At 47.1% G+C, this 27,204-nt stretch overlaps 1 protein-coding gene across 1 annotated transcript in view; it reads left to right on the top strand.

Moving 5' to 3' along the window:
* Positions 1 to 4,928: 4,928 nt before the first annotated feature.
* The window catches only part of SMPDL3B (sphingomyelin phosphodiesterase acid like 3B), a 29,819-nt gene continuing 7,543 nt past the window's right edge, over positions 4,929 to 27,204 (top strand). Inside the window, exons 1-3 of the mRNA XM_059036450.2 lie at positions 4,929 to 5,194; positions 20,375 to 20,588; positions 23,099 to 23,196. Coding sequence (XP_058892433.1) covers positions 5,107 to 5,194; positions 20,375 to 20,588; positions 23,099 to 23,196 — 400 coding nt within the window. The 5' untranslated portion in view covers positions 4,929 to 5,106. The remainder of the gene's footprint in view (positions 5,195 to 20,374; positions 20,589 to 23,098; positions 23,197 to 27,204) is intronic.

Raw genomic sequence — 27,204 nt, 5'->3', positions numbered from 1 at the left:
TGAAGCTGGGTCAGAATGAGAAATAGATCAGGAACTCAAGAGCAGAAGCAGGCTTCTTCAGTTCATATTTGGCTATGTGAGTTTGTCAGTTGTGGCCAACTTCAGAATTTCTCTCTGGGATCTTTAAGGATCGACCATTACAAAAAAACCTAGCTTAGAAAAGACACAAATTATATAGTATAATATGAGGCCCCTCAGGTTTCATCGTTAGATATTCATTCTTTTGGATCAGTCACTGCAGCTGCAAAGGGAAAATTCAATTAATTATTTTATGATCCTTTCACTTCCCTGCTCCAAAATCTTCAATGGTTCCCCATGACCTATAGGATAAAGTTCAAGGTCCTTGGAATGGCATCCAAACTGGGCACCATCACAGTTATAGTTTTAGGTTTATCTGTATGAATCTTACTGAAGCCTATTTCTCTCACAAAACTATAAATTAGTTTTGTTCATCATTGTATTCCCAGCACCTGGCACTGTTCTTGACCTTCTTGGACTAAGCCCTCTGTGGACTTGGACCCTAGGCCAACCACAGCTTCCCAGGAGCTCGGAGGCCAGGAATGGACAAAGGTCCTGGGCACTGAAGGGCTGACCCCCTCATTCCCATCAGGGTATTTGTTTCATATGCATCACTGAGGTTATAGAACTGAAAGGCTACAGCAAAAATGTGAAGAATGCTTGCCTTTATCAGCTTTCATACCACATGTTTTTCTCCCAAGAGTGATGTGGATTTTCTGGAGATGACAGTTGCCAAGAATCAAATAAGTGCTTTGGGGTAATTTGAAGAAGAGCGGCTGTTTTGTACTTAAGAAGGAATGGTCCCAACCCTTCGGATTTCTCTGCCTCACTTACCTTTTCCAGCAAACCCAGGTCCAGCAGGCCAGGCTGAACCCAGGGAGAAGCCATTATCATTTAGGTAACCAGCTCCTGGCAGAGGGCTGAGTGGGGCCTGAAATATCCCCTGGCTCCACTCTGAGCCCTGCTGGGGTACCTTTTTCTTTCTTTCTTTCTTTCTTTTCTGGCCACGCCGCGCAGCTTGTGGGATCCCAGTTCCCCAACCAGGGATCAAACCCAGGCCTCCTGCAGTGGAAGCACCGAGTCCTAACCACTGGACAGCCAGGGAATTCCTGGGGTACCTTTTTCTATTCGTGAAAAGTTACCTTATGGGTTAGTGGTGGTGACAGTGACCAAAAAGCTGTGGTATTTACCAGAAGTCCCTGAATCCAGCCAAAAGCTGAGTAAGACTCTAGCACCCCTCAGAGGGGTTTACAAGGAGCACCTAGGTTCTCTCAGAGGTCTCCCCCTTGTTCCAATTTCAAGCCTAGTTGTTGCCAGTTCCCTACTCAGCCCTCAGGGAGCTGCCTGCCCTAGACTCCTTGCCCACCCTCCTTCCCTACGGGTCCCACGGGTTACCTTCTAAGCTAACCTCGATGTGCCCTAGATATTGTCGAGCAGGTATGAATCAGGCCATAAGCTAAGAAAAGCACACTGCCTTATTTTCGTTAAATCAAAAGCAGTTGGTCCCTGAGCCCTCTTATCTCTGCACTGGCAGAAAATTCATCTTGGTGGTAATTTTGATGCCCTCCTCCTCCTTGGGGTGACCCAGTGCCTGAACACAGATGGCACTTTAGTCTTTTTTTTTTTTAATTGTAGTTGATTTACAATATTGTGTTAGTTTCAGAAGTACCATATAGTGATTTTATTTTATTTTTTTGCAGATTATATTCCATTATAAGTTATCGGGTATAATTCTCTATGCTAAACAGTAAATCCTTGTTGCTTATCTATTTTATGTATAGTAGTTTGTATCTGTTAATCCCATACTCCTAATTTGTCCCTCCCTCCCCCCTCCCCCCTTTGGTAACCATAAGTGTGTTTTCTCTGTCTATGAGTCTGTTTCTGTTTTGCATATAGATTCATTTGTATTGTTTTTTAGATTCCATATATAAGTGATATCATACAGTATTTTGTCTTTTTCTGACTTATTTCACTAAGCATAATATTCTCTAGGTCTCTCCATGTTGCTGCAAATGGCAATATTTCATTCTTCTTTATGGCTAATATTCCATTGTAATAGTCCATATATACACCACATGTTCTCAAGCCAATCGTCTGTTCATGGGCACTTGGGTTGCTTCCATGTCTTGGCTATTGTAAATAGTGCTGCTATGAACATTGGGGTGCATGTGTCTTTTCAAATTAGAGTTTTTGTTTTTTCCAGATATATAGCCAGGAGTGGAGTTTTTTTAAGAAATCTCCACACTGTTTTCCATAGTGGCTGCACCAATTTACATTCCTATCAACAGTGTAGGAGGGGTCCCTTTTCCCCACATCCTTTCCAGCATTTATTTTTATTTTTAAATTTTACTTATTTATTTTTGTCTGCAGAGGGTCTTCGTTGCTGCATGCAAGCTTTTCTCTATTTACAGAGAGCAGGGGCTACTCTTCCTTGCGGTGTGCGGGCTTCCCATTGCGGTGGCTTCTCTTGTCGTGGAGCATGGTCTCTAGGCTCGCAGGCTTCAGTAGTTGTGGCACGAGGGCTCAGTAGTTGTGGCTCGTGGGCTCTAGGGCACAGGCTCAGTAGTTGTGGTGCACAAGCTTAGTTGCTCTGCAGCATGTGGGATCTTCCCAGACCAGGGCTTGAACCCATGTCCCCTGCATTGGCAGGTGGATCCTTAACCACTGCGCCACCAGGGAAGTCCGTGACTTGCTTTATTTGATATTCACTTTACCATGGTGGTCTGAAACTGAACCCACGATATCTCCAAGGTATGCCTGTATGTTAAGATTAAGCTGGTGGGACAAGCATACAATTATGTGCCTTGCAATGCAATGCAGCAGGAAGGACACAAGACCACATGAGACGTCATCTTGCCAAAAAAAATCAAATCTAAATGTCATCAAACCTCTAGATGTAACTACCAGTTTATAGGAAATATGGGGGACAGAAGAATAACTTAACTGATACCACGAAGAAACAATCAGCCAAATACTCCAGAATGTGGGAAATTTCATAGGACAAATGACCTGGTTCCACTGACAAAGAACAAGCAAAAGGAGGGAGGGAGAGAGGCCTAACATTAAAGAGAGACTTAAGAGACACATCAACCGCATGCAATGTGTGGACCTGGTTTGGATACTGATTTGAACGAACCAGTTGTAAAAAAAAAAGTACTGTGAGACAATCAGGGAAGTTTAAACATTGACCAAGTATCTATCTGGTGGTAGTAAGGAATTACTATTGAGCTAGGCTGGAACCTGGGACCCTCTATGGGAGTGCTTTCACTTGCACCTGGGCAAATGTCTCCTTGAGCAACAGAAGACAAAGAACCTATAAGGGGCTAAAAATAACTGCAAACATGAGCAGTTGGGGCAATTATGAACAATAAGATACAAAAAGGCCACAGGGCTTCCCTGGTGGCGCAGTGGTTGAGAGTCCGCCTGCCAATGCAGGGGACGCGGGTTCGTGCCCCGGTCCGGGAGGATCCCACATGCCACGGAGCGGCTGGGCCCGTGAGCCATGGCCGCTGAGCCTGCACATCTGGAGCCTGTGCTCCGCAAAGGGAGAGGCCACAACAGTGAGAGGCCCGCATACAGAAAAAAATAAAAATAAATAAATAAATAAATAAATAAATAAATAAATAAAAAGGCCACAAACCAACTGCCACTTCTGAGGTGCTGGGAGAAAAAGCAAGGTCTTGCGCGTGATCCCCACACACAGCACCACCAAGGGATGGGCAGACCACCTAAGCCAGCCCTCCAGCCCGACCCACTGATCCGCCCCTACCCTCCTCCCATTTAAAGAGCCAGCCCTCCTCCTCGGAGCTCAAGCAAGGGCACCTGTTTCTTGTTTTACTCCCTCATGCTGCAGCATGAGCCCCAGTAAAGCCTTGCCTGAATTTCTCATCTGGTCTCATGAATTTCTGTTGATTGAAGAGTCCAGGGATCCCAGGTTGGCAACATTAGTATTTTTTTAGATCTGCTATGCCATTATCATTGGTTTAGAAAAAGAGAATCCTTATCTTTTAGAGATATATACTAAAGTGTTTATGGGCAAAATGATATGATCTCTGGACTTGATTTTAAAATAATCCACCGGGGGCTTCCCTGGTGGCGCAGTGGTTGAGAGTCCGCCTGCCGATGCAGGGGATATGGGTTCGTGCCCCAGTCCGGGAAGATCCCACATGCTGTGGAGCGGCTGGGCCCGTGAGCCATGGCTGCTGAGCCTGCGCGTCCGGAGCCTGTGCTCCGCAACGGGAGAGGCCACAACAGTGAGAGGCCTGCGTACCGCAAAAAAAAAAAAAAAAAAAAAAAATCCATCGGGGTGGGGGTGGGGGTACAGTAGAAGTAAGATTGGCCGTGAGTTCATAACTGCTGTTGCTGGAGGATGGGAACTGGGGATTCCTTACACTATTCTCTCTACTTTTATTTATGTTTGTCAGTTTCCATAATGAAAGAAGAGATGAAGCCTGTGTCTCCTCCTCCCAGAAAGCCCTCTCACTTTCCTCAGAGGGTTAGATCCCTTCTCTGGGCTTGTCAAGCCACCTAACACACTGAATGGCAGTCCAGTGGCTTACTTCTCCCTCTTGAGGGCAGGGTGGCCTTGGGTCCCCTCTATCTCCATGGGACATGGTTTCCAGCATAAATGAGCAGATGACTCTTAGTCTTGGTTCGTTTGTGGTCAAGCATGTCGATCTCCAACAAGCAGTTATGTTCCTTTGATGGCAAAAGCCTGGCATTTTATACGGTATGTTTGTTCTGCTGGGGTGGGGCAACATGAAAGTTTCAAAAGTAGTTATTTGCCTGTCATTGACTGGGGTTGAGTGAGTTTCTTGGAAAATCCAGTCGCTGGCTGTGCCAACATTCTTTGAGGAACTGGCCGGAGTGGTGCTGCTTCCTACTTGAGAGTCCAAAGTCCTGGCAGGTACAGCTCCTTGGGCAAACCCTGCTCACACCCTGCCGGGCCAAGGAAGAAAAGCCAGAGGAGCCAAACGCCTCCAGTCTCTGGGAACACTCAGTGACAGGACAGGAATTCTGCTCTGGAGCTTGGCCACCAACACCTAGCTGGGAAGCCTGTGGCTCGAACACTTGCTTCGGGAGAACCCGATGGCTCCCATGAGGCGAGCCCCCAGGATGAGGCTGCCTGAGCTGCTGATTTTCCTGGCCCACTGGGGAGTCACCAGGGCTGGACAAGGTAGGCACTGAGAATGCCTGTGATCTCTCTGTTTGGTACTATGAACTCAGGGTCTAGGGCTGCTGGAAGCTGCTCACAGAAAGCTGAAAATGCTGATAAAACTAGCAAGGCAGGGAGCTAGGCTGGGGAGGCTGGGTGAGAGAGTTAGTTGGTGGTGGAGGTGCTGTTTGAGCCTGAGATTTTAAGTGGGGGTGACAGCTGGCCACAGGAGGGACATTGACATTGTTCAGAGGTGTGGGTACATAAGAGCCAGCCAGCTGGTAGAGGTAGAAGGTGGCAGGAAGAGTCAAGAATTCATTCAAAAAATATTGGTTGAGTAGCTCTCAAATCTAGTATTTTATTCAAACTCTGTTGAGGCATTTTACTAACCTCATTCCCTTTTTAAAAAAAATGTTATTTATTTATTTATTTATTTATTTATTTATTTATGCTGGGTCTTAGTTGCGGCAGGCGGGCTCCTTAGTTGTGGCATGTGAACTCTTGGTTGCAGCATGCATGTGGGATCTAGTTCTCTGACCAGCGGTCAAACCCCAGGCCCCCTGTATTGGGAGTGCAGAGTCTTAACCACTGCACCACCAGGGAAGTCCCCTCATTCCCTTTTTGACCTGTAAAACACTTTAGAATTTCCTAACGGAGTTTACTGTTGTTTAGAAATTTGCAAGGGCTTCTTTTCCACAAATGCCACCAGCAGATTATAAGTTTGTCAACAGTGTAGGTCTTAGTACCACCAGATTTTGACCTACATCATTCATGGTATAAACTTTACCCTTGCAAGATAGCTCCTATCTCTCTCTTAAAACGAAATCAGTTAGCCAGACTCATCAAGAAAAAAAGGGAGAAGACTCAAATCAATAGAATTAGAAATGAAAAAGCAGAAGTAACAACTGACACTGCAGAAATACAAAGGATCATGAGAGATTACCACAAGCAACTATATGCCAATAAAATGGAAAATCTGGAAGAAATGGACAAATTCTTAGAAAAACACAACCTTCTGAGACTGAACCAGGAAGAAGTAGAAAATATAAACAGACCAATCACAAGCACTGAAATTGAAACTGTGATTAAAAATCTTCCAACAAACAAAAACCCAGGACCAGATGGCTTCACAGGTGAATTCTATCAAAACATTTAGAGAAGAGCTAACACCTACCCTTCTCAAACTCTTCCAAAATATAGCAGAGGGAGGAACACTCCCAAACTCATTCTACGAGGTCACCATCACCCTGATACCAAAACCAGACAAAGATGCCACACAAAAAAGGAAACTACAGGCCAGTATCACTGATGAATATAGATGCAAAAATCCTCAACAAAATACTAGCAAACAGAATCCAACAGCACATTAAAAGGATCATACACCATGATCAAGTGGGATTTATCCCAGGGATGCAAGTATTCTTCAATATATGCAAATCAATCAATGTGATAAACCATATTAACAAACTGAAGGAGAAAAACCATGTGATCATCTCAATACAAGCAAAAAAAGCTTTCGACAAAATTCAACACCTATTTATGATAAAAACTCTACAGAAAGTAGTGTAGAGGGAACTTACCTCAACATAATGAAGGTCATATATGACAAACCCACATCCAACATCCCTCTCAATAGTGAAAAACTGAAACCATTTCCTCTAAAATCAGGAACAAGACAAGGTTGCCCACTCTCACCACTATTATTCAACATAGTTTGGAAGTTTTAGCCACAGCAATCAGAGAAGATAAAAGGAATCCAAATCGGAAAAGAAGAAGTAAAACTGTCACTGTTTGCAGATGACATGATACTATACATAGAGAATCCTAAAGATGTTACAAGAAAACTATTAGAGCTAATCAATCAATTTGGTAAAGTAGCAGGATACAAAATTAATGCACTGACACCTCTTGCATTCCTATACACTAATGATGAAAAATCTGAAAGAGAAATTAAGGAAACACTCCCATTTACCATTGCAACAAAAAGAATAAAATACCTAGGAATAAACTTACTCAAGGAGACAAAAGACCTGTATGCAGAAAACTATAAGATACTGAAGAAAGAAATTAAAGATGATACAAACAGATGGAGAGATATACCATGTTCTTGGATTGGAAGAATCAACATTGTGAAAATGACTATACTACCCAAAGCAATCTACAGATTCAGTGCAATCCCTATCAAACAAAAAATTTCACAATTTGTATGGAAACACAAAAGATCCCAAATAGCCAGAACAATCTTGAGAAAGAAAAATGGAGCTGGAGGAATTAGACTCCCTGACTTTAGACCATACTACAAAGCTACAGTGATCAAGACAGTATGGTACTGGCACAAAAACAGAAATATAGATCAATGGAACAGGATAGAAAGCCCAGAGATAAACCCACACACATATGGTCACCTTATATTTGACAAAGGAGGCAAGAACATACAATGGAGAAAAGACAGCCTCTTCAATAAGCGGTGCTGGGAAAACTGGACTGCTTCATGTAAAAGTGAAATTAGAACACTCCCTAACACCATACACAAAAATAAACTCAAAATGGATTAAAGACCTAAATGTAAGGCCAGACACTATAAAACTCTTCAAGGAAAACATAGGCAAAACACTCTATGACATAAATCACAGCAAGATCCTTTTTGACCCACCTCCTTGAGAAATGTAAATAAAGACAAAAATGGGACCTAATGAAACTTCAAAGCTTTTGCACAGCAAAGGAAACCATAAACAAGCTGAAAAGACAACCCTCAGAATGAGAGAAAATATTTGCAAACAAAGGAACTGACTAAGGATTAATCTCCAAAATATACAAGCAGCTCAAGCAGCTCAACATTCAAAGAACAAACAACCCAATCCAAAAATGGGCAGAATACCTAAATAGACATTTCTCCAAAGAAGATATACAGGTTGCCAACAAACACATGAAAGGATGCTCAACATCACTAATCATTAGAGAAATGCAAGTCAAAACCGCAATGACGTATCACCTCACACTGGTCAAAATGGGCATCATCAAAAAATCTACAAACAATAAATGCTGGAGAGGATGTGGAGAAAAGGGAACCCTCTTGCACTGTTCCTGGGAATGTAAATTGATACAGCCACTATGGAGAACAGTATGGAGGTTCCTTAAAAAACTAAAAATAGAACTACCATATGACCCAGCAATCCCACTATTGGGCATATATCCCGAGAAAACCATAACTCAAAAAGAGACATGTACCACAATGTTCATTGCAGCACTACTTACAATAGCCAGGATGTGGAAGCAACCTAAGAATCCATCGACAGATGAATGGATAAAGAAGATGTGGCACATATATACAATGGAATATTACTCAGCCATAAAAAGAAACAAAATTGAATTATTTGTGGTGAGGTGGATGGACCTGGAGACTATCATACAGAGTGAAGTAAGTCAGAAGGAGGAAAACAAATACCGTATGCTAACACATATATATGGAATCTTAAAAAAAATGGTTCTGAAGAACCTAGGGACAGGACGGGAATAAAGACGCAGATGTAGAGAATGGACTTGTGGACACGGGGAGGGGGAAGGGTAATCTGGGACGAAGTGACAGAGTGGCGTGGACATATATACACTACCAAATGTAAAATAGATAGCTAGTGGGAAGCAGCCACATAGCACAGGAGATCAGTTCTGTGCTTTGTGACCACCTAGAGGGGTGGGAGGGAGACACAAGAGGGAGGAGATATAGGGATATATGTATACATATAGCTGATTCACTTTGTTATACAGCAGCAACTAACACAAAATTGTAAGGCAATTATATGCCGATAAAGATGTTTAAAAAAACCCAAAAAACAATGAGATCAGGTTAGCAAATGATATAAAAACTTTGTTGTTTGGGACTTCCCTGGTGGTCCAGTGGTAAAGAATCCGCCTTCCAATGCAGGGAATGCAGGTTTGATCCCCGGTCAGGGAACTAAGATCCCACATGCTGCGGGGCAACTAAACCCATGCGCCACAACTACTGAGCTCCCACGCCGCAACTACAGAAGTCCACGTGACGCAGACTACAGAGCCCATGTGCCCTGGAGCCTGCGTGCCACACCTAGAGAAAGAAAAACCTGCATGCCACAACTAGAGAGAATCCTGTGTGCCGCAACCAAAGATCCCACATGCCTCAACTAAGACCTGATGCAGCTTATAAATAAATAATAATTTTTTAAAAAAATTTGTTGTTTTTCAAGACAAAGTCAAGCTTCCTAAGCTTGAATTTATAGTTATTAAAAAAGAAAACAAAAACAAACAAGCAAACAAACAACAAAAAATCAAGACACAAGAAAAAGAATGTCCTGGGCAATAAAAGAATTATTTTAAACCAAAAAAATGTATCATGCACTATTCTAGGAACCAGGGGCGCAGCAGAAATAAACAAAAGTCCCAGACCTGGTGAAGCATTCCTTCACCTCTGGAGAAACCTCTGAAAGACACATGAACAAAGAAATACATATTCCAGGAAATAACAAGTGTTATGGAGAATAATAAAGCAGAATAAAGGAGTGGAGAGGATGGCGGGGGGAGATACTTAAGGGATAGCCAGAGAAGAGCTGTCGAATAAAGTGACATTTGACCAGAGATTTAAGGCAGCAAAGGAGAGAGCCATGTGGATGTCCAGGAGAAGAACATTCCAGCAGGATAGGACAGAAAGTGCACAGGCCCTGAGCGGGACACACAGGCGACGTGTGTGAGGAAGAGCCTGAGACCAGCTGGCTGGAGCAGAGAGGACAGGAAGGGTGTGGGGAGGGATGTCAGGGGTTACAGGGGTGTGGGGGGAGCTGGTGGCAGCTCATGTATAAACCTGTAGACAATTTTAAGAACTCAGAGTGAAATGGGACATCCTTAGAGGGTTTGGGACAGAGCTGTGGTGTGATCTGACTTGTGTGAGTTTAAAAGGATCCTTGGGCTGTTGTACGGAGAAGCGTCTGTGATGGCGTAAAGGTGAGGTGAGCAAGAGATCTCAGTACGTCTGAGATTTTCCTGGTTGTAGCACTTAAAGTTGGGCATCCTTGGCAGTCCCTCAGTCATGGGCAAACTGGGATGGCTGCTCATCCTGGTAAAGGAGGAGCAAAACCAGTGACGAGGCTACTGCCATCATCCAGGGAGAGGAGGAATGCTGGGAGATTGACTCAGGACGAGACTTGCTGACAGGACTTCCCTGGTGGCGCAGTGGTTAAGAATCTGCCTGCCAATGCCGGGAACACGGGTTCGAGCCCCGTCTGGGAAGATCCCACATGCCGCGGAACAACTAAGCCCGTGAGCCACAGCTACTGAGCCCATGTGCCACAACTACTGAAGCCCACGTGCCTTGAGCCCGTGCTCTGCGACATGAGAAGCCCGGGCACCGCAACAGAGTAGCCCCCACTCGCCACAACTAGAGAAAGCCTGTGTGCAGCAACGAAGAACCAACGCAGCCAAAAATAAATAAAATTTAAGAAAAAAAAGACTTGCTGACAGATGGAGAGTGTGAGAGAAGGAGGACTCAGAGGCAACTCCAAGGTTTTTGTATCAGCAGCTGGAAGGACGAGGTTGTCATTTGCTGAGATGCAGGAGGAGGGGAGGGCGGTTTGATTTGGGACATGCCCTGAGAGGATGTGTCATTCCCTGGGAGGGTGACTGCTTGGGAGAAGGTCAAGAGTGGCCATCCTCCATCTACTTGGACACAGAGACCCTGTTCCCCTCTGGGGTTCTCAGGGCCCTGCCAGTCTGACCGGAGACTTAGGAATGATTGAAAGTATCTCCACCCCGTCACTGTTTCACTTTTAAATATGTTTTCTTAGAAATCCAAATGCCAGCAGGCACCCCCTTCCCAAGCCCAGGGTCTTAGTGGTTAAAAAGAATCTCCCCTGCCACCAAAGGCACTAAGATGTTTATTGCAGTGTTGTTTATAATAATGGAAAATGCTAACAGCAATAGAATAGCTGAATAGATTATGGTAAAACCACCAGACACAAAAGTTTCAAGATAATACCATAAATTGAAAATATTAAGTAACATTTATTAAGCACTTACTATGTGGCCGGCACTGCTAAAATTTTTACATGATATCCTCACAACAGCCTTGTGAAGTAGGGATTATCAGCAAGGAAACTGAGCCTTAGAGAAGTTAAATAACTCACTCAAGGTCACACATCTAGTTAAGTGTCTGAGTCTGGACATGAACCCCGGCTGTACATCTTCAATCTGTTTATAAAATAATGTTATATAAAAACCCACAAAGAGGGACTTCCCTGGTGGCATAGTAGATAAGGCTCTACGCTCCCAATTCAGGGGGCCCAGTTTTGATCCCTGGTCAGGGAACTAGATCCCACATGCCGCAACTAAGAGTTCACATGCCACAAGTAAGGAGCCCACATGCTGCAACTAAGGAGCCAGTGAGCCACAACTAAGGAGCCCTCCTGCCGCAACTAAGACCAAGTGCAACCCAATAAATAAATAAATAAATAAATAATTTTTAAAAAATAAATAAAATCACACAAACAACAGTAAGGAAAATAGCCAAGAAGTGCTAACATTTATTTTCTGAGCACTTATGATATGCCATGCTTGTGCTTGGTGCTTGACATATGTTGTCCTTTTAAAACCTATTTGAAAAATGAAATAAAAAAAACTCCTTTGGGGCTTCCTTGGTGGCACAGTGGTTGAGAGTCCGCCTGCCGATGCAGGGGACACGGGTTCGTGCCCTAGTCTGGGAAGATCCCACATGCCGTGGAGCGGCTAGGCCTGTGAGCCATGGCCGCTGAGCCTGCACGTCTGGAGCCTGTGCTCCGCAACGGGAGAGGCCACAACAGTGAGAGGCCTGCGTACCGCAAAAAAAAACCAAAAAAAAACCCCCAAAAAACCCACCAAACAAAAAAGCCCAACTCCTTTGATTTTTATAGTCCCTGTAAAGTAGGCACTATTACCATTATATCCATTTTGCAGATGAGGAAAATGAGACTCAGAGGGGACACAACACCCGCCCAAGATCCCACAGCTGAGAAGTGGCAAGACCAAGTCTGTACTCAGCCACTTTATCCATCGTGCCCTTTGATGGGTCCTCTTGGGATGGTGGGTTTTATAGGTACTATTTCTTTTTCTCTTTTCTCCAAACTTTCTGGAATGTACACATCTATAATCTAAAAATGGAATTAAATTTAAAAAGAATTCCACAACACCTGTAAGATTTTTCAGAATCCGAGTCTCTTCCTGAAGTGCAGACCTTTGAGATACCAAATCAGATAGCAGTTATCCCTGCTTTGCATAAAACCGTGGGGATTCTATGGGCTTCCCTGGTGGCGCAGTGGTTAAGAATCTGCCTGCCAATGCAGGGGACACGGGTTTGAGCCCTGGTCCAGGAAGATCCCACATGCTGTGGAGCAACTAAGCCTGTGTGCCACAACTACTGAGCCTGTGCTCTAGAGCTTGCAAGCCACAACTACTGAGCCCACGTGCCTACAGCCCGTGCTCTACAACAAGAGAAGCCACGACAATGAGAAGCCTGCGCACCGCAATGAAGAGTAGCCCCCGCTCTACACAACTGGAGAAAGCCTGTGCACAGCAACGAAGACCCAATGCAGCCAAAAATAAATAAATTAAAAAAAAACAATGGTGGGGATTCTCCCTCCACCATCTTTAGTCAGGAGCTTGGGTGGGGCACCAGCTTGCTGGCTTTGTCTGCTCCCACACAAGCCTGAGACAACACTGCATTTATCCCTCAGCCTCTAACTGCAGAGAAACCCACAAGTCCTTTCAGTATGGGCCTGCATGGTAGGAAAACATTTCCCCCAAGAATGATGAGCCTGCCTCATGGAGCCGCTGTGAGGAGAGGGCAATCCATGCAGATAACGTAAGGGGTCAGGAAATGTTGGTTTTAACAAGTGAACCCTCTGTGTTTTGGAGGGCAGTGGTTTACAGAGGAGGATTTATTACTGAAGTGTTTGGGGTTATCACTTAGTGTCAAAAACGAAGGACTGATTTGAATCTAAAAAAAACAACAACATACAAATGAACTTATTTACAAAGCAAAACAGACTCAGACTTCGAGAACGAAATTGTGGTTACCAGGGGGTAACCAGAGGGGAACCGTTGTGGGGGAGGGATAGATTGGGAGTTTGGGATTGACATGGACACATTGCTATATTTAAAATAGATAACCAACAAGGACCTATTGTAAAAAACAAAACCAAAAATCAAACAAACAGAAAAACCGAAGGACTGAACTGGGGACCAACATCACTTTATGGTGGGTTATACACATAACAGACAAAAGTCATGGAATCACTGGCAGGGCCTTCAGATAACCTTTGTGCAATACTCGAATCTTACACTTGAGGAAACAGAGGCTCCAGAGGAGAAGAAAAACTGAGGCCCAAGGGGCAGAGTATCCCAGGGATTAAGCACTCAGGCTGGCTTGTCCACTCCACAGTCACGTGCTCCATGTGAGATTATTCCTTTCATCCGGACATCTACCCTTTTGCTACTAGCATTGTTATCCCCATTTTACAGATGAGGAAACTGAGGCTCAACTGAGGAAATCTCTTGTTCAAGTTGCCATCACCTGTGGAGGAGCCAGGATTCAAAACAAGATTTCCCTGAGTCCAAATTTCATGCATGCCGTTTCAAAAACAATCCATTGCCTTAAGCTAGAAAGCCTAGATCCTACCTTTTAATATCTATGTGACCTTGAGCCTCTATTTCACTATCTATAAAATAAGGATAATAGCAGAGGAGAGATTAAATGATAGTTAGGTGAGATCATGCACTTACACTGCAACGTGCTATAAAAGTTTAAGTGATTTTTTTTTTAATATCCAAGGTCACACAGCTAGCTTGTGGCAAAGTGCACCGTGATCATTTCTGTTTAGATACAATATGAATCATAGGTCTGCCACTAACCAGCTCAGTTTCCTCATCTGTAAAATGGGTATAATGATAGAATGTATTTCTAATTTTGTTGTGAAGCTATATAGGCAGAGGGCTTGGCACAGCATCTGGCATTCAGTAGGTGCTAAATAAATGCCTTCCTTTTCTTGTCTCCAACCATAAGCAAACTCACCTTTTGGACACTTTAAGACCTTATTAGACTCTAGGGCTTCTGTGGTGGCGCAGTGATTAAGAATCCTCCTGCCAACGTAGGGGACACAGGTTCGAGCCCTGGTCCAGGAAGATCCCACATGCCGTGGAGCAACTAAGCCCATGTGCCATAACTACTGAGCCTGCACGCTAGAGCCTGCAAGTCACAACTACTGAGCCCGTGAGCCTAGAACCCATTCTCTGCAACAACAGAAGCCACTGCAATGAGAAACCTGCGCACCACAATGAAGAGTAGCCCCCACTCACCGCAACTAGAGAAAGCCTGTGTGCAGCAACGAAGACCCAACGCAGTCAAAAATAAATTAATTAAATAAATAAAAAATTTTTTAAAAGACCTTATTAGACTTTAGGAATGATTTTTGCAAGTCTCCTCCAACCCATCATGAATCATTGTAAAAGTATCTCACATTATCTATGATTATATATATATATGATTTTATTTATTTATTTATTTATTTTATTTGGCTCCGGACACGCAGGCTCAGTGGCCATGGCTCACGGGCCCAGCCGCTCCGCGGCATGTGGGATCTTCCCGGACCGGGGCACGAACCCGTGTCCCCTGCATCGGCAGGCGGATTCTCAACCACTGCACCACCAGGGAAGTCCTATATATATGATTTTTAATGACATTTTAAATATTGCATTTGAAATGGATTGTTGGTTTCGATAGCATAGTTTTTTTTTTGCTTTTTTTTCTGAACTTCGGAAGCAATGCACTCTTTTTCAGGTCTCAGACATTTCCATGAGCCTTACAAAAGTATTAGGCCTTGGGCCCTGTATCTGTTGTCCCCAGTGTACAAGGTGGGCCTGATGACCCCTTTGGTGAAGAAGGAGGAGGGCCAGGAGACTTTGGCCTGACCAGGCACAGGGAGCAGAGCTGAGCTCTCAGAATTAAAACTAGAGCGTGTGCTGTGCCACCGGTCCTCTGCTCAAGGAGGACCAGCCAGGAGGGGACAGGATCTGTTTTCACATTGTTCTGTTTCAAATGTCCTGGCCCCAGACCTGCACTTTCCTGAAGAGGACAGTAGCTGAGGGGACGCTGGGGCAGGCAGGGGAAGGACACAGCCACTCCTCTGGTCCCATCTCCCTTCCATGGTGAAAGGGGACTTTCAGGACACCCCAGGGACCAAATTCAAAGTAACTGCTGCTTTGCTTTGCTGAGTGCTTATGCATATTCTCAGATTCTCTCATTTTAAACCTCACAATAACCATAAAAGCTGGGGGGCGCTGTTGTCCCCATTTTACAGATGAGGAAACAGGCACAGAGTAAGTTCACCCAGCTAGTGGGCACTGGAGCTGGAATTCCAACCCAGGTCTGTGCCCTCAACTTCTCACTGGATTTGATGGTAAATTTATTCATAGTCTCAATAATTAATGAATAACAATGACAGCTAAGATTGGTATACCTTTTCTTAAAACTCAAAGATTATATGAATACTTTCTTACTGTAAAATATCCAAGCAGTATGAATATAGAAAGCATCTTAATTTTCATGAGATTCCCCAGGTGAGGCAACTGCGTGGTAATGTTTGAGAAGCTCTGGTCCGAAGGATAAAGTGTTAAAGTGCCCAACTCCCCACAGCCTCCCAGTCTCACTCCTGGCCCCTGGAGGTAATTGCCAGGGACAGTGGTGTGTTGAGAGTCTTCTGGACTAGATCTTTCTTTTTTTTTTTTTTTTTTTTTTTGAGGTACACGGGCCTCTCACTGTTGTGGCCTCTCCTGTTGCGGAGCACAGGCTCCGGACGCGCAGGCTCAGCGGCCATGGCTCACGGGCCCAGCCGCTCTGCAGCATGTGGGATCTTCCCGGACCGGGGCACGAACCCACGTCCCCTGCATCGGCCGGCGGACTCTCAACCACTGCGCCACCAGGGAAGCCCCTGGACTAGATCTTTCTTGTTCACTGTCTTATTTGATGCTCACAGACAAGCAGGGCAGACATCAAACACTCTCAGTCCAACTGGCTTGCCCAGAGAGCCTGGATTAGAAACCCAATAACCTTCCTCCCTCTCCAGGAGGTGCCCATCCTCTTCTCCATGACATGATAATCAGAGCTTAATTCCTCACATTCTGTGACCAACTCCATAGAAGCCTGTGGCTCCCATCTTTTATGGGTAACATAGATGTATTATAAAAGCCTTCTGGGGGCTCTGAGTCAACATTGTGTCTCAGCTTTGCAGTCAGAGAGGTTGGGTTCGAGCCGCAGTTTCCTCATCTGTGAAATGGGCATAAGAATCCCACCTCACAGAATGGTTGCAAGGATGAAATGAGATGAGCATGTGAAGGGCACCTGGCTAACATTCTCTGAGTGCTTACCAGTCCAATCATCCTCCCACAGCCTTGCTCATTCATCAACTATATGGGCATCTTCCACATCCCAGGCACTGTTCTAGGTGCTGAGGACACAGGGATGAACAAGACAGGCTTTGTGCCCTTGTGGGACTGACACTGAAGAAGGGGAAGATGGCTGACAAGCAAGCCAACAAGATAAGTTCATATGTGAGAGTGCTCTGAAGAAAATAAAACTGGGGGACTCACATAGCTAGTGACCAGAGGGGTGGGAAGAAGTGGAACTTTAGCAAAGGTAGTCAGGGGAGGCTTCTCTGAGGAGGTGACCTTCGAGCTGAGGCCTGAATGAAGAGGAGAAAGCAGCCATGCGATGACCTGGGGAGGACTGGGGAAGGTGGCAGAGGAGCTAGGAAAGAGGCCCTGTGAGGAGAGGGGCTGGATGGGGTTGGGCAAAGCAGCAGAGGAGGGGTCTGTGATCAGACTCCACAATGAGGACACTGGAGCCTGAGGTGGAGCCCCTGCCTGGATCTCTGGCTCTCTCTACCATTCTTTTTCTTTTTCGTTTAAATTTATTTATTTATGGCTTGCACGCGGGCTTTCTTTTTAATTGCAGCGAGGGGGTGGGGCTACTCTTTGTTGCAGTGCACAGGCCTCTCATTGCGGTGGCTTCTCTTGCTGCGGAGCACGGGCTCTAGGTGCACGGGCTTCAGTAGTTGTGGCTCGTGGGCTCCAGAGCGCAGGCTCAGTAGTTGTGGCACACGGGCTTAGTTGCTCCACGGCATGTGGGATCTTCCCGGACTAGGGCTCGAACCCATGTCCCCTGCATTGGCAGGAGGATTCTTAACCACTGTGCCACCAGGGAAGTCCCTCTCTCTGCCATTCTTTCCACTCTCCTGACCTTTCCTGAAGTCAGGCCTTTGAGGACATGGGCACGCACGCATGTACCCACGCACACGTGTATACATACATACACAAAAGCACATACACACATATGCACACACATGAACACATGCATGCACTCAGAGGTCATAGGAAGTGTGAGGGAGGCTGCAAGGAGTTTCAGTTCTAGTCCGGAGCTTGCAGGAAGAGACAAACCAACAGCTGACGAGCCTCAGGCAAGGAGTTTCTGAAGTGGAGAAATAACCTTTGAGTACTTTGAGGGCTGATGTCAAAGGGGCAGAATTGCTCCATGTTTGTGGTTAGTTGAGAAAGAGCTGGCTTGAGGCAGGGGAATGGTCTCTGCATGGTCTGCAGAGAAGGCAAGGGACACACGTGCCAGAATAAAGGGCAAAGGGCCTCTTGCTTCCACAGCCAACCTTGCCTGGCCTCAGGCTTAGAAGCAGGTGTGACCCACTCATCGCCTCTGGCAGAGGCTTGGGAAAGTCCACCAACTCTACCCATTTACTAGTTGAAACGGGGAGGTTATTTTCTTTCCTCTGGCTTAGGATTTTGCCCCTGTAGAAGTAATTTCAAATATATTAGTGATCACAAGTTGTGTGAAAAGTTTAAATTCCCAGGCTTCCCTGGTGGTGCAGTGGTTGCAAGTCCGCCTGCCGATGCAGGGGGCACAGGTTCGGGCCCCGGTCCAGGAAGATCCCACATGGTGCGGAGCGGCTGGGCCCGTGAGCCATGGCTGCTGAGCCTGTGTGTCCAGAGCCTGTGCTCAGCAACAGGAGAGGCCACAACAGTGAGAGGCCCGCGTACCGCAAAAAAAAAAAAAAAAAAAAAAAAAGTTTAAATTCCCGCCGTTCTAAACAAAGACTTTCAGTTTGGGTAAAAAACTAAAATGCAGGATTAGACTATCTACAAAAAGATGTAGTTAAAATAAAAGGCACTGGTTTTACCCCCTTAGCAATCACATCTTCCTGGGAGACGATTTGCGGCGATTGGGGGGGGCGCTGCTCTTTGTTCTGGTGTGTGGGCTTGTCACCGTGGTGGCTTCTCTTGTTGCAGAGCACGGGCTCTAGGCACGTGGGCTTCAGTAGTTGTGGCGCTCAGGCTCAGTAGTTGTGGCGCACGGGCTTAGTTGCTCTGTGGCATGTGGGATCTTCCTGGACCAGGGCTCGAACCCGTGTCCCCTGCATTGGCAGGCGGATTCTTAATCACTGTGCCACCAGGGAAGTCCCGTGAACAAGGTTTTGATCCTTTCCTGAGTTCAGGTTTAGATCAGGAGAGGTGGGCAGAAGCTCAGAAACATCTGGAGGAAAAGTCAAGGAGTGAGATCAGGGTCCAGACTTTACCTTCAGGCCTTAGAGCCCCACTGAAGGTCCTGTGGTGGGGAGGGGGGAAGGGACGGCTTGAGGGAGTGGGGGACTGACTAATCCAATTCTGAAAGCAACAGAAGCGGGAACCCCTGGCCCAGGCCCATTTTCCTGGGATGGGCTGGGTGTTGACTGTTGGCTCTGAGTCTGAGTGATACAGGAAGTGGAGGAGGAAGTGACAGCAATGGTGGAGAGTGAGGAAATTCCAGGCCTCACCCCTGTTTTAGCCAGAAACGGGATTTAGGGCAGAGACCAAACCTGTTCAATGCCCTCCTTCAATAAGCATCATCGAAACCATTCACACCAGGCCTTGTGCTCGGTGCAGATGATAAAGCCACTCCATGTGGCCAGTTTCTTTGGATTCCGTTCTCTGTATTACACGAAGAGATTTTTGGCATTTTACCCTGCATCCAGAGTCACTAACAAGTGTACCCACAATAAGAAACTCAACCCAATCTGAAGTTACATTCCTTATTTTCTGGCCTCGTACTTGTAAACTCCATTTCCACACATATTCCCCAGGTTTTTGCTGGTACTGATCAGCAAGATCTTACAATGCATTTCATGTGTCAGCCTTCTCCCAGGTCAGATTTTTGTATGTATTTCCCTGCTGAAAAGATTTGGCTCTAGTTATGGTCTCAGAGAGGTGAAGCAACTTGCCCACGGTCACACAGCTAGTATGTGGCTCCAGAGCCTGGGCGCTTAACCCACCTTTGCTTTAAAACAAGCACTCTGCTTAGAACTCCCAAAGAGTTTTGTTTTTTTTTTTTTCTTGTGGTACGCGGGCCTGTCACTGTTGTGGCCTCTCCCGTTGCGGAGCACAGGCTCCGGACGCGCAGGCTCACTGGCCATTGCTCACGGGCCCAGCCGCTCCGCGGCATGTGGGATCTTCCCGGACCGGGGCACGAACCCGTGTCCCCTGCATCGGCAGGCGGATTCTCAACCACTGCGCCACCAGGGAAGCCCTGGAGTTTTATTTTTTAAAAAATATTTATTTATTTATTTTGGGCAGCGTTGGGTCTTCGTTGCTGCTTTCTCTACTTGGGGAGAGCGAGGGCTACTCTTTGTTGTGGTGCGTGGGCTTCTCATTTTGGTGGCTTCTCTTGTTGCGGAGCACGGGCTCTAGGTGAGCAGCCTTCAGTAGTTGTGGCGTGTGGGCTTAGTCGCTCCGCGGCACGCGGGATCTTCCTGGGCCAGGGCTTGAACCCGTGTCCCCCACATTGGCAGGCGGATTCTTAACAACTGTGCCACCAGGGAAGTCCCCCAAAGAATTCTTGAGGGTCACGCAGTCCACCTCTCATGCTGCTGCTGGGGACACTGAGGTGGGGAGATAGAAAGGGCCTTGTCAAGGGTCAGAGGTCAGGGACAGAGCCAAGCCTGTTTTCTGCTCTGCTCAGTGCCTCCCTGGGCAAAACCAGGCCCTGGGTTCGGAGAAAACTTCCTTTTACCTGTGCAAGCTCCCTTCCCCCAGCCCAAGGTTCCCTTGACTCCCTCCACATCCAGGCTCAGGGAGAGACCTGCATTGAGCAGGGTCTCCTTGCCCCTGCAGGGAAGTTCTGGCACATCTCTGACCTGCACCTTGACCCGGACTACAAGGTGTCTGAAGACACCCTCCAGGTGTGCCCATCCGCTGGTTCCCAGCCGGTGCCCAATGCAGGCCCCTGGGGCAACTACCTCTGCGATTCTCCCTGGATCCTCATCAACTCCTCTATCTACGCCATGAAGGAGATCGAGCCAGAGCCAGACTTCATCCTCTGGACTGGGTGAGAGCCGTCACCACAGCTACCCTTCCCCGGGCCACCGCCTGTGCCCCCTGCCTGACTGGTACCTTCCCCACACCATCTCCCTTAGTCCGCACCAGCCCTGCTGCGGAGAGGATGAACCTGAAGCTCAAAGCTTGTCCAGGGGAGCCTGAGCCTGGCTGATTCCAGGGTCTGTGCCCTTGATCTTGTGTCTTACGGCCTCAGCAGAATGTGGCTCTCACTGAGCCTGGGGACACGGTCATGGCGTGTCTGGGCATGCGCGGAACTCGCGGATTTTAAGTCGGGGGTGGGTGTGGGGGTCAATGAACGCTGGTGCCACTCCCACCGGGGTTTGGGGACTGCAAGCCCCAGAGATCCAAATACAGGGAGGGGAGAAGGTAGGAGGGCTGAAGGGGAGCCAGCACCGGGACCAAGTGTCCTGGTCAGCCGCAGGCCACCCCCGGCTGCCCTGGCCCTGGGAATCCTCACTGGTCGGAGAGCTACTCTGTGTGGAGAGAGCCTGAGGGGTGATTTCAGCTCAGCCACAGAGATGCCATCTCTGCTGCTCGTCCATGGGTGCTGCTGGAAGTCCTCTGACTTCCCTCAGCACTCGAGGTCCTTCCTTCACTCATTCGCTCCTTCCCTCCCACCCTTGGTAGGTCAGCCTGTCTTGCACTCACCCCCAGGAGACGGGGGGGAACAGAGAAGATACGGACCTGGACCCTCCTTCAGGGAGCTCAAGGTCTCCTGGGCGACACAGACAAGGCCACTGACCATTACATCCCAGCGAGGAGAGAGTGTCACTGGGTGGACGGGGGAGCTTCACAGGGCACCTGACTCCCTCTGGCGGGATTGGGGAGGACTTCCTGCAGGAAGTGGTGAACCAGGGAGCAGGTGAGGAGGGCTGGCAGGAGCTCGGGCTTCTTGTGCCCTCCTCCAGCCTCTATGGACACTTCTGTAAGGCGGGATCAAACCCACGACGTCTCCAGCTGTCTCTCAGTGTGACATGGGAGTGATCGGAATGACCCTCACGTGGACTATGTGGCCAGCCGCGGGAGGAGCAAGGCTGGACACTTAAGACATGTGACAGTGTCTCAGGAGGAGCCTGGGCAGCTCTGGCTTCCCTGGGCTCAGGAATCAATCTAAGGAGAGAGTGAGAGTTAGGCCATGACCCTGGCCTCCTGCTCTCTGAGGAGGGGCCCTTGGAGAAATGCATAACATTCTAAAAGATTTGACCCCTCTGGGAAATTCACGACCCTTTAACAGAAGCATGATTTTTCTGGGAAATCTCTGGGACTTGCAGAGTTGTATGGCATTGGACAAGATGACCTCTAGGACCCTTCATGATTCTTCAATTTCTAAGAAACTGGACCTCTCCGGGAGAATTGCAGTCCCTTGGACCTGTGGAAATTGGATGTGTTTTTGCAATCCCCTGAGGGATAACCTATAGAAATTGGATGTGTTTTCTATCACACAGAATTAAATGCTCCAAACTAGGAAAAAAAATGGAATTTTGTTCTATCTTTGTATTCCTGGCCTGTCCCCAGGGAGGACAGGGCTACAAGGCCCCTCTTACTGCCCTAATGAGGGTATCAGAGTCACAGCAGGATGTAATGGATGTGAGCATAGACTCTGGAGCCAGGTTGACTGGTTCAAACTCTGACTTCACCACTGTCTAGTTGCATACATTAGGCAGGATTCTTCACCTTTCTGTGCCTTGGTTTCTTTATCTGTCAAATGGGACTAACGATAGAACCTATGTCGTAGGGTTATTATGAAGAATAAATTAGTGGATAAGGGTCCAATACACAGAAAGTACCCAGCACAAAGTGAGCCAGTGTGGGCCGCCAGTAGCGGTCTCGGGGCAATTCAGCTAATTAACTTCCCTGGGGAGTCTCTGGGTAGCAGCTGCCTCGCCCCGTCGATCCAGCAGAGTCCTCAGGCTTTAGTTGTGAGGGCTCTTAGCACCCCCCAAACCTCCTTTCCCACTTCTTCCCCCACCTTGCTGCACCTTTCTAAGGTGGATCCAAGAATTTAGGTCTGTCAAACATGGGGGACAAAATGGTCCTGGGGTAGGTCCTCGACCTACCAGAGTAGATCTGAATTCTATATTCTGAAGCCAGCTCCAAACTCCTTAAAACCCTTGGGGAAACTCAGACACGGCTTCTCCATCCCAAGCTCCTCTCAAGACCATATTAACTGCAACCTAGCGGCTACTACATTTTATATATATACTTTCCCCCCCTTCAATGAAGTCCCACAGATACTCTGTGTGTAGGTACCATTATTGTCCCTATTTTATAGATGAGCTAATAGAAGCCCAGCGAGGTTAAACAACCAGCCCAGGGACCCACAGCCGGTCAATGGCAGAGCCTGGGTTTGGACTTTGTCCCACGTGACTCCCAACTCCAGCCTGGTCATTCCCCTTCAGTAGCTGTCTGAGGCCCAGTTCTGCAGTCTCTTTTCTCGCGGTAGAGCCGTCCCTTCGTTTCCTTGTGCCACTTCCCGAGCTGCCCGGCGGTGTTTTGCAGTGATGACACGCCCCACGTGCCCAACGAGAACCTGGGAGAGGCGGCCGTGCTGCAAATTGTGGAGCATCTGACCGAGCTCATCAGAGAGGCCTTTCCAGGTAAGACTGTGCCCCAGGTCCCCACAGCATTCCCTGATGCCCAGGCGGTGCCTGGCACGGTGGGACGAAAACGGCAGCAAGATGCAGAGGAACGACCTTCACGCGTGGACAACGATGGCTGCTGGCCAAGTCCCACGCCAGGCACTTCACAGCGACTGTGTCTTACCTTCCAACAACCCTGTAAGGAACATGAGAGTTTGTCGGCCTGTGGATACACATAGAATCCTGTTAATGGCGTTAAAAAACCAAATTCAACTGAGTAAATCTGAAGATCTATTTGGCTGTATTCAACAATTCATGAATCAGGCAGCATCCCATCTAGCAAATAGAAAGGAGCTCCAGGAACTTCCCTGGCGGTCCAGTGGTTAAGACTCTGCACTTCCACTGCATGGGGCGTGGGTTTGATCCCTGGTTGGGGAACTAAGATTCCGCATGCTGTGCAGTGCAGCCAAAAAGAAAAAAAAGAAAAAAAAAAGAAAGGCACTCCAAGGAGCTGTACGAATGGAAGGTTTTATAAACAGAAGGCGGTGGAAAAAGGAAGATTCTAGCAAAAAGTGGATTGTGTCAGGCAAGGTTACCTTCGTTTAGGGGAAGGGGTGGTGTCTACCAGGCAGATTTCCCTACTAGTGCTGACCAGGTAATTCCAGATGGACTGTTTAAAGGTCACATTCTTGGGAGAGGCTGAAACTTCAGTTAGGTTAGGTATAAACTTGGTTAATACCTAACTTGGTTTGCTGACCTGGGGCTTAGCACAAGTAACTCCATTTGGGGCCTGTTGTTTCTTTTATAATAATGGAAATGCCTGACATTTCACTGGCTTCTGTCCTGACAGTTTAACACCAGACTCACAGCCCCTTCTCAAGGCATTTACTGTTATATTTAGGCATCTTCCCTGGGTAAGTCTCACGTGGGCTCGCACACAGCCCTTGCATCCTGCTGTGGCTCTGCAGTTGCCATCTACTGCCTTTAAACCGTCCCGGCTGCTGGGACTCTGGAGAGATGCTGATTTCCAGCCAAAGCGCTGTTTCATGGTACAATCCAAGGCCTTCAGAGCCTGGGGGAGCAGGCCGGGACTGTGAGCGATTATGACAGCAGCCCCACGGGACTTGACGGGGAGAATGCAGCCTGAGTGCTCCATCTAATGGCCCTTGAAAATGGCTTTAATCAGGCTGTGCCAAACACGAGGTCCTGGGGGCTGAATCAGGTTCTCAGCCCACCAGCTGGACACCTGTGAAAGCAGACCCCTGGGAGCCCCCTCCCCATCCCCCAATCTCCTTTGGGTTCCGGCACAGCTGCTTCCTCTAGAGGTCTTGGTCATGGGTCCCCAGGACCCAGATTTGAAATAATGATAATAAAAATAAGTAATAGCAGCAGCGTGAACAACTAGATGTATCCGTGTATCAAGGGCTAAGGGTCAGGCACTCCTCTAAGAATATTATATGCCTTAGCTCCTTCACTGTCAGGAGTGAGACTCAGGAGACTCATAGAGAGTGGAGCTGTCTCACATTTTTACTAATGACAAATGTGAGCCTTGGGGTCAAGGAAACAGGCAAGGTTGAGGATGCAGATCCTGGTTTGAGGACATCTCTTGCCAATCACTCCTACTGCCACCCCAGGAGGGGCCCCCCGAGCTGCTGTTACCATCCCACCTCTGTCCCCGAGGCCACCTCATTTCTGACACCTACTTCCCTCAACGTAAATCAGTTTGTGCAAAGAAGTTGCCTCGATGCTTCTAGTCTATGTAACTCAACCCAACCAAGCCCAACCCAGGTATGCTTGGGCTAGTTCATCTTCCAGCAGAAGTCACTACTAGGTTCAAACCAGGACACTCTGCCCCATGGTAACAATAGGTATTATTATCCCCAGTGTATTGATAAGGAACCTATGGCTCAAAGCTAGTCAGGGCCTAGGGAGGGATTCAAACTCAGATCCAGCGCTGAGCACTGTTTTCTCTGCTCCACATGGGGCTTCAGGAATAAAAGTGAAATAATGGATAAGAAAATGCTTTATCACTATGACCTAACATACAAGTGTAAATAAGATTTTACAGTTTATAACACACTTGCACATTTATTGAATTTCCTAAATCCAAGATACCATTGGCTGTAAGATGTTTCACTATTTTATGTATAGCTAAGAAAAAGAGTGCTCTCTGGGGAATTCCCTGGTGGTCCAGTGGTTAGGACTCAGACCTTTCACTGCAGGGGGTGCGGGTTCAATCCCTGGTTGGGGAACTAAGATCCTGCAAGTTGCGTGGCGTGGCCAAAAGAAAAAAAAGAAAAAAAAATGCTGTCCATTAAAGTATGACACAGAACTTTCCCGTGGCCTCCATGGTAAGACACATCCCACTTACAGAGACGTTAAAATATGAACACAGTGGAAGAGGTGAAATGAGGCATTATCTTATTTGAGAATGGTAGCAACATAGGTCAAGCAGAACACTCCCTATCATAGAGATAAATAAGCTGAAGCAACTTGTTGGAGAAGAGGAAGGGACTGAAATTTGAGATTTTGGTTCCATGTCATGAGTTCTTCCTGCCACGTGCACCTGTGTCCCCCCCATCAGAGTCACTGTGAACACTGGCCCCTGTCTTTCCACCGATCGTAAACACAGGTGTGCAAGGCAAACTGATCCAGGTCCCAATCCAGGCTCTGCCACGCTCTAGCTGGGCCATCCTCTGGACACTCAGTGTTCTCCCTGTGCAAAATGAGGAAAATAATGGTACCTGCCCAAAGGGTTGTTATGAGGATTAAATAAGGTAATCCATTCATTCATTTAGTCAGTCAACAAATATTTGAGTGTCCTCTATGGATGAGACAGCATGCTAGGGGTAGGGGATGTGACCGTGAACAAGATGCCAGGTCATGCCCTCATGGAGCTTAGGCTTGTAAGGATCTTCTAACAGTGCCCGACACATAGAAGTGGCAAAAACCTGTTATCCCGAAACTGGGTTTGCCTCTTGGTGGGTGTCAAGCCAGAAGACACAACCAAGCCAAAGATCAGGAGAAGGAAGGATTTATGACTTGCAACAAGTAAGGAGAAAACCAGGGATTTTTCCAAATCAGTGTGTCCTTGAACAGCAAAACTGGGGAAGCTTTAAACTAAGGATATATGCATATTCATGAAGGGGCTCGAGCAGGAGACTGCAACTTAGAATTGCGGCAAAGGTTGACAGCGTCCAAGCTTTAGTTGATTGAAGTCACAAGGGTCAGCAAAGGTCAGCATTTTCATTCCTTAGGTTCCAGTTGATCTCATGGTTGAGGGGATTTAAATTCTGCCAAACCGCTCAAGACAGTGCTTCAGGCTAATCTTTACCTTGAAACAGAACTGGGAGTCTTTACAACCCATTTATTATCTTTGCCCTTGCTACTTCTCTTACCTGATAACAGTCATTTGTTCTTTTGTTCCCTTAAGATCATTGCTACTGAGATCTGTTCAAGGGCAAGCATTGTAGCCAGGCTTAGATCCCAAAATGGCTTAGGCCAGAAATGGCTTCTCTTATGTCTCTGGGGACCCCCACCCCCACCCCCACCCCCACCCCGCCATATCTGCTTATAAACTGGGAGAGATAACCTCCCTTCTCATCTGCCTTTGGGATGCCAGGGATTTGTGTTTTCTCTTAAATGAATTCTTTTTTGTTTTTTTTTTAAATATCAGAGCTCTATTTAATTCTGTTGTTTATTTATTTATTTATTTTGGGCTGCATTGGGCCTTCGTTGCTGCACGCAGGCTTTCTCTAGTTGCAGTGCTGGGGGGGGGCTCGTGCCAGTGCGCAGGCTTCTCATTGCGGTGGCTTCTCTTGTTGCAGAGCACGGGCTCTAGGCATGCGGGCTTCAGTGGTTGTGGCATGCAGGCTCAGTAGTTGTGGCTTGCGGACTCTAGAGCGCAGGCTCAGTAGTTGTGGTGCGCGGGCTTAGTTGCTCCACGGCATGTGGGATCTTCCCAGACAAGAGCTCGAACCCATGTCCCCTGCATTGGCAGGTGGATTCTTAACCACTGTGCCACCA

The sequence above is a fragment of the Kogia breviceps genome, chromosome 1 (assembly GCF_026419965.1).
Source record: "Kogia breviceps isolate mKogBre1 chromosome 1, mKogBre1 haplotype 1, whole genome shotgun sequence".
Taxonomy (NCBI): domain Eukaryota; kingdom Metazoa; phylum Chordata; class Mammalia; order Artiodactyla; family Physeteridae; genus Kogia; species Kogia breviceps.
The sequence above is the reverse complement of the archived record's forward strand: the minus strand, read 5'-3'. Positions and strand labels throughout refer to the sequence as shown.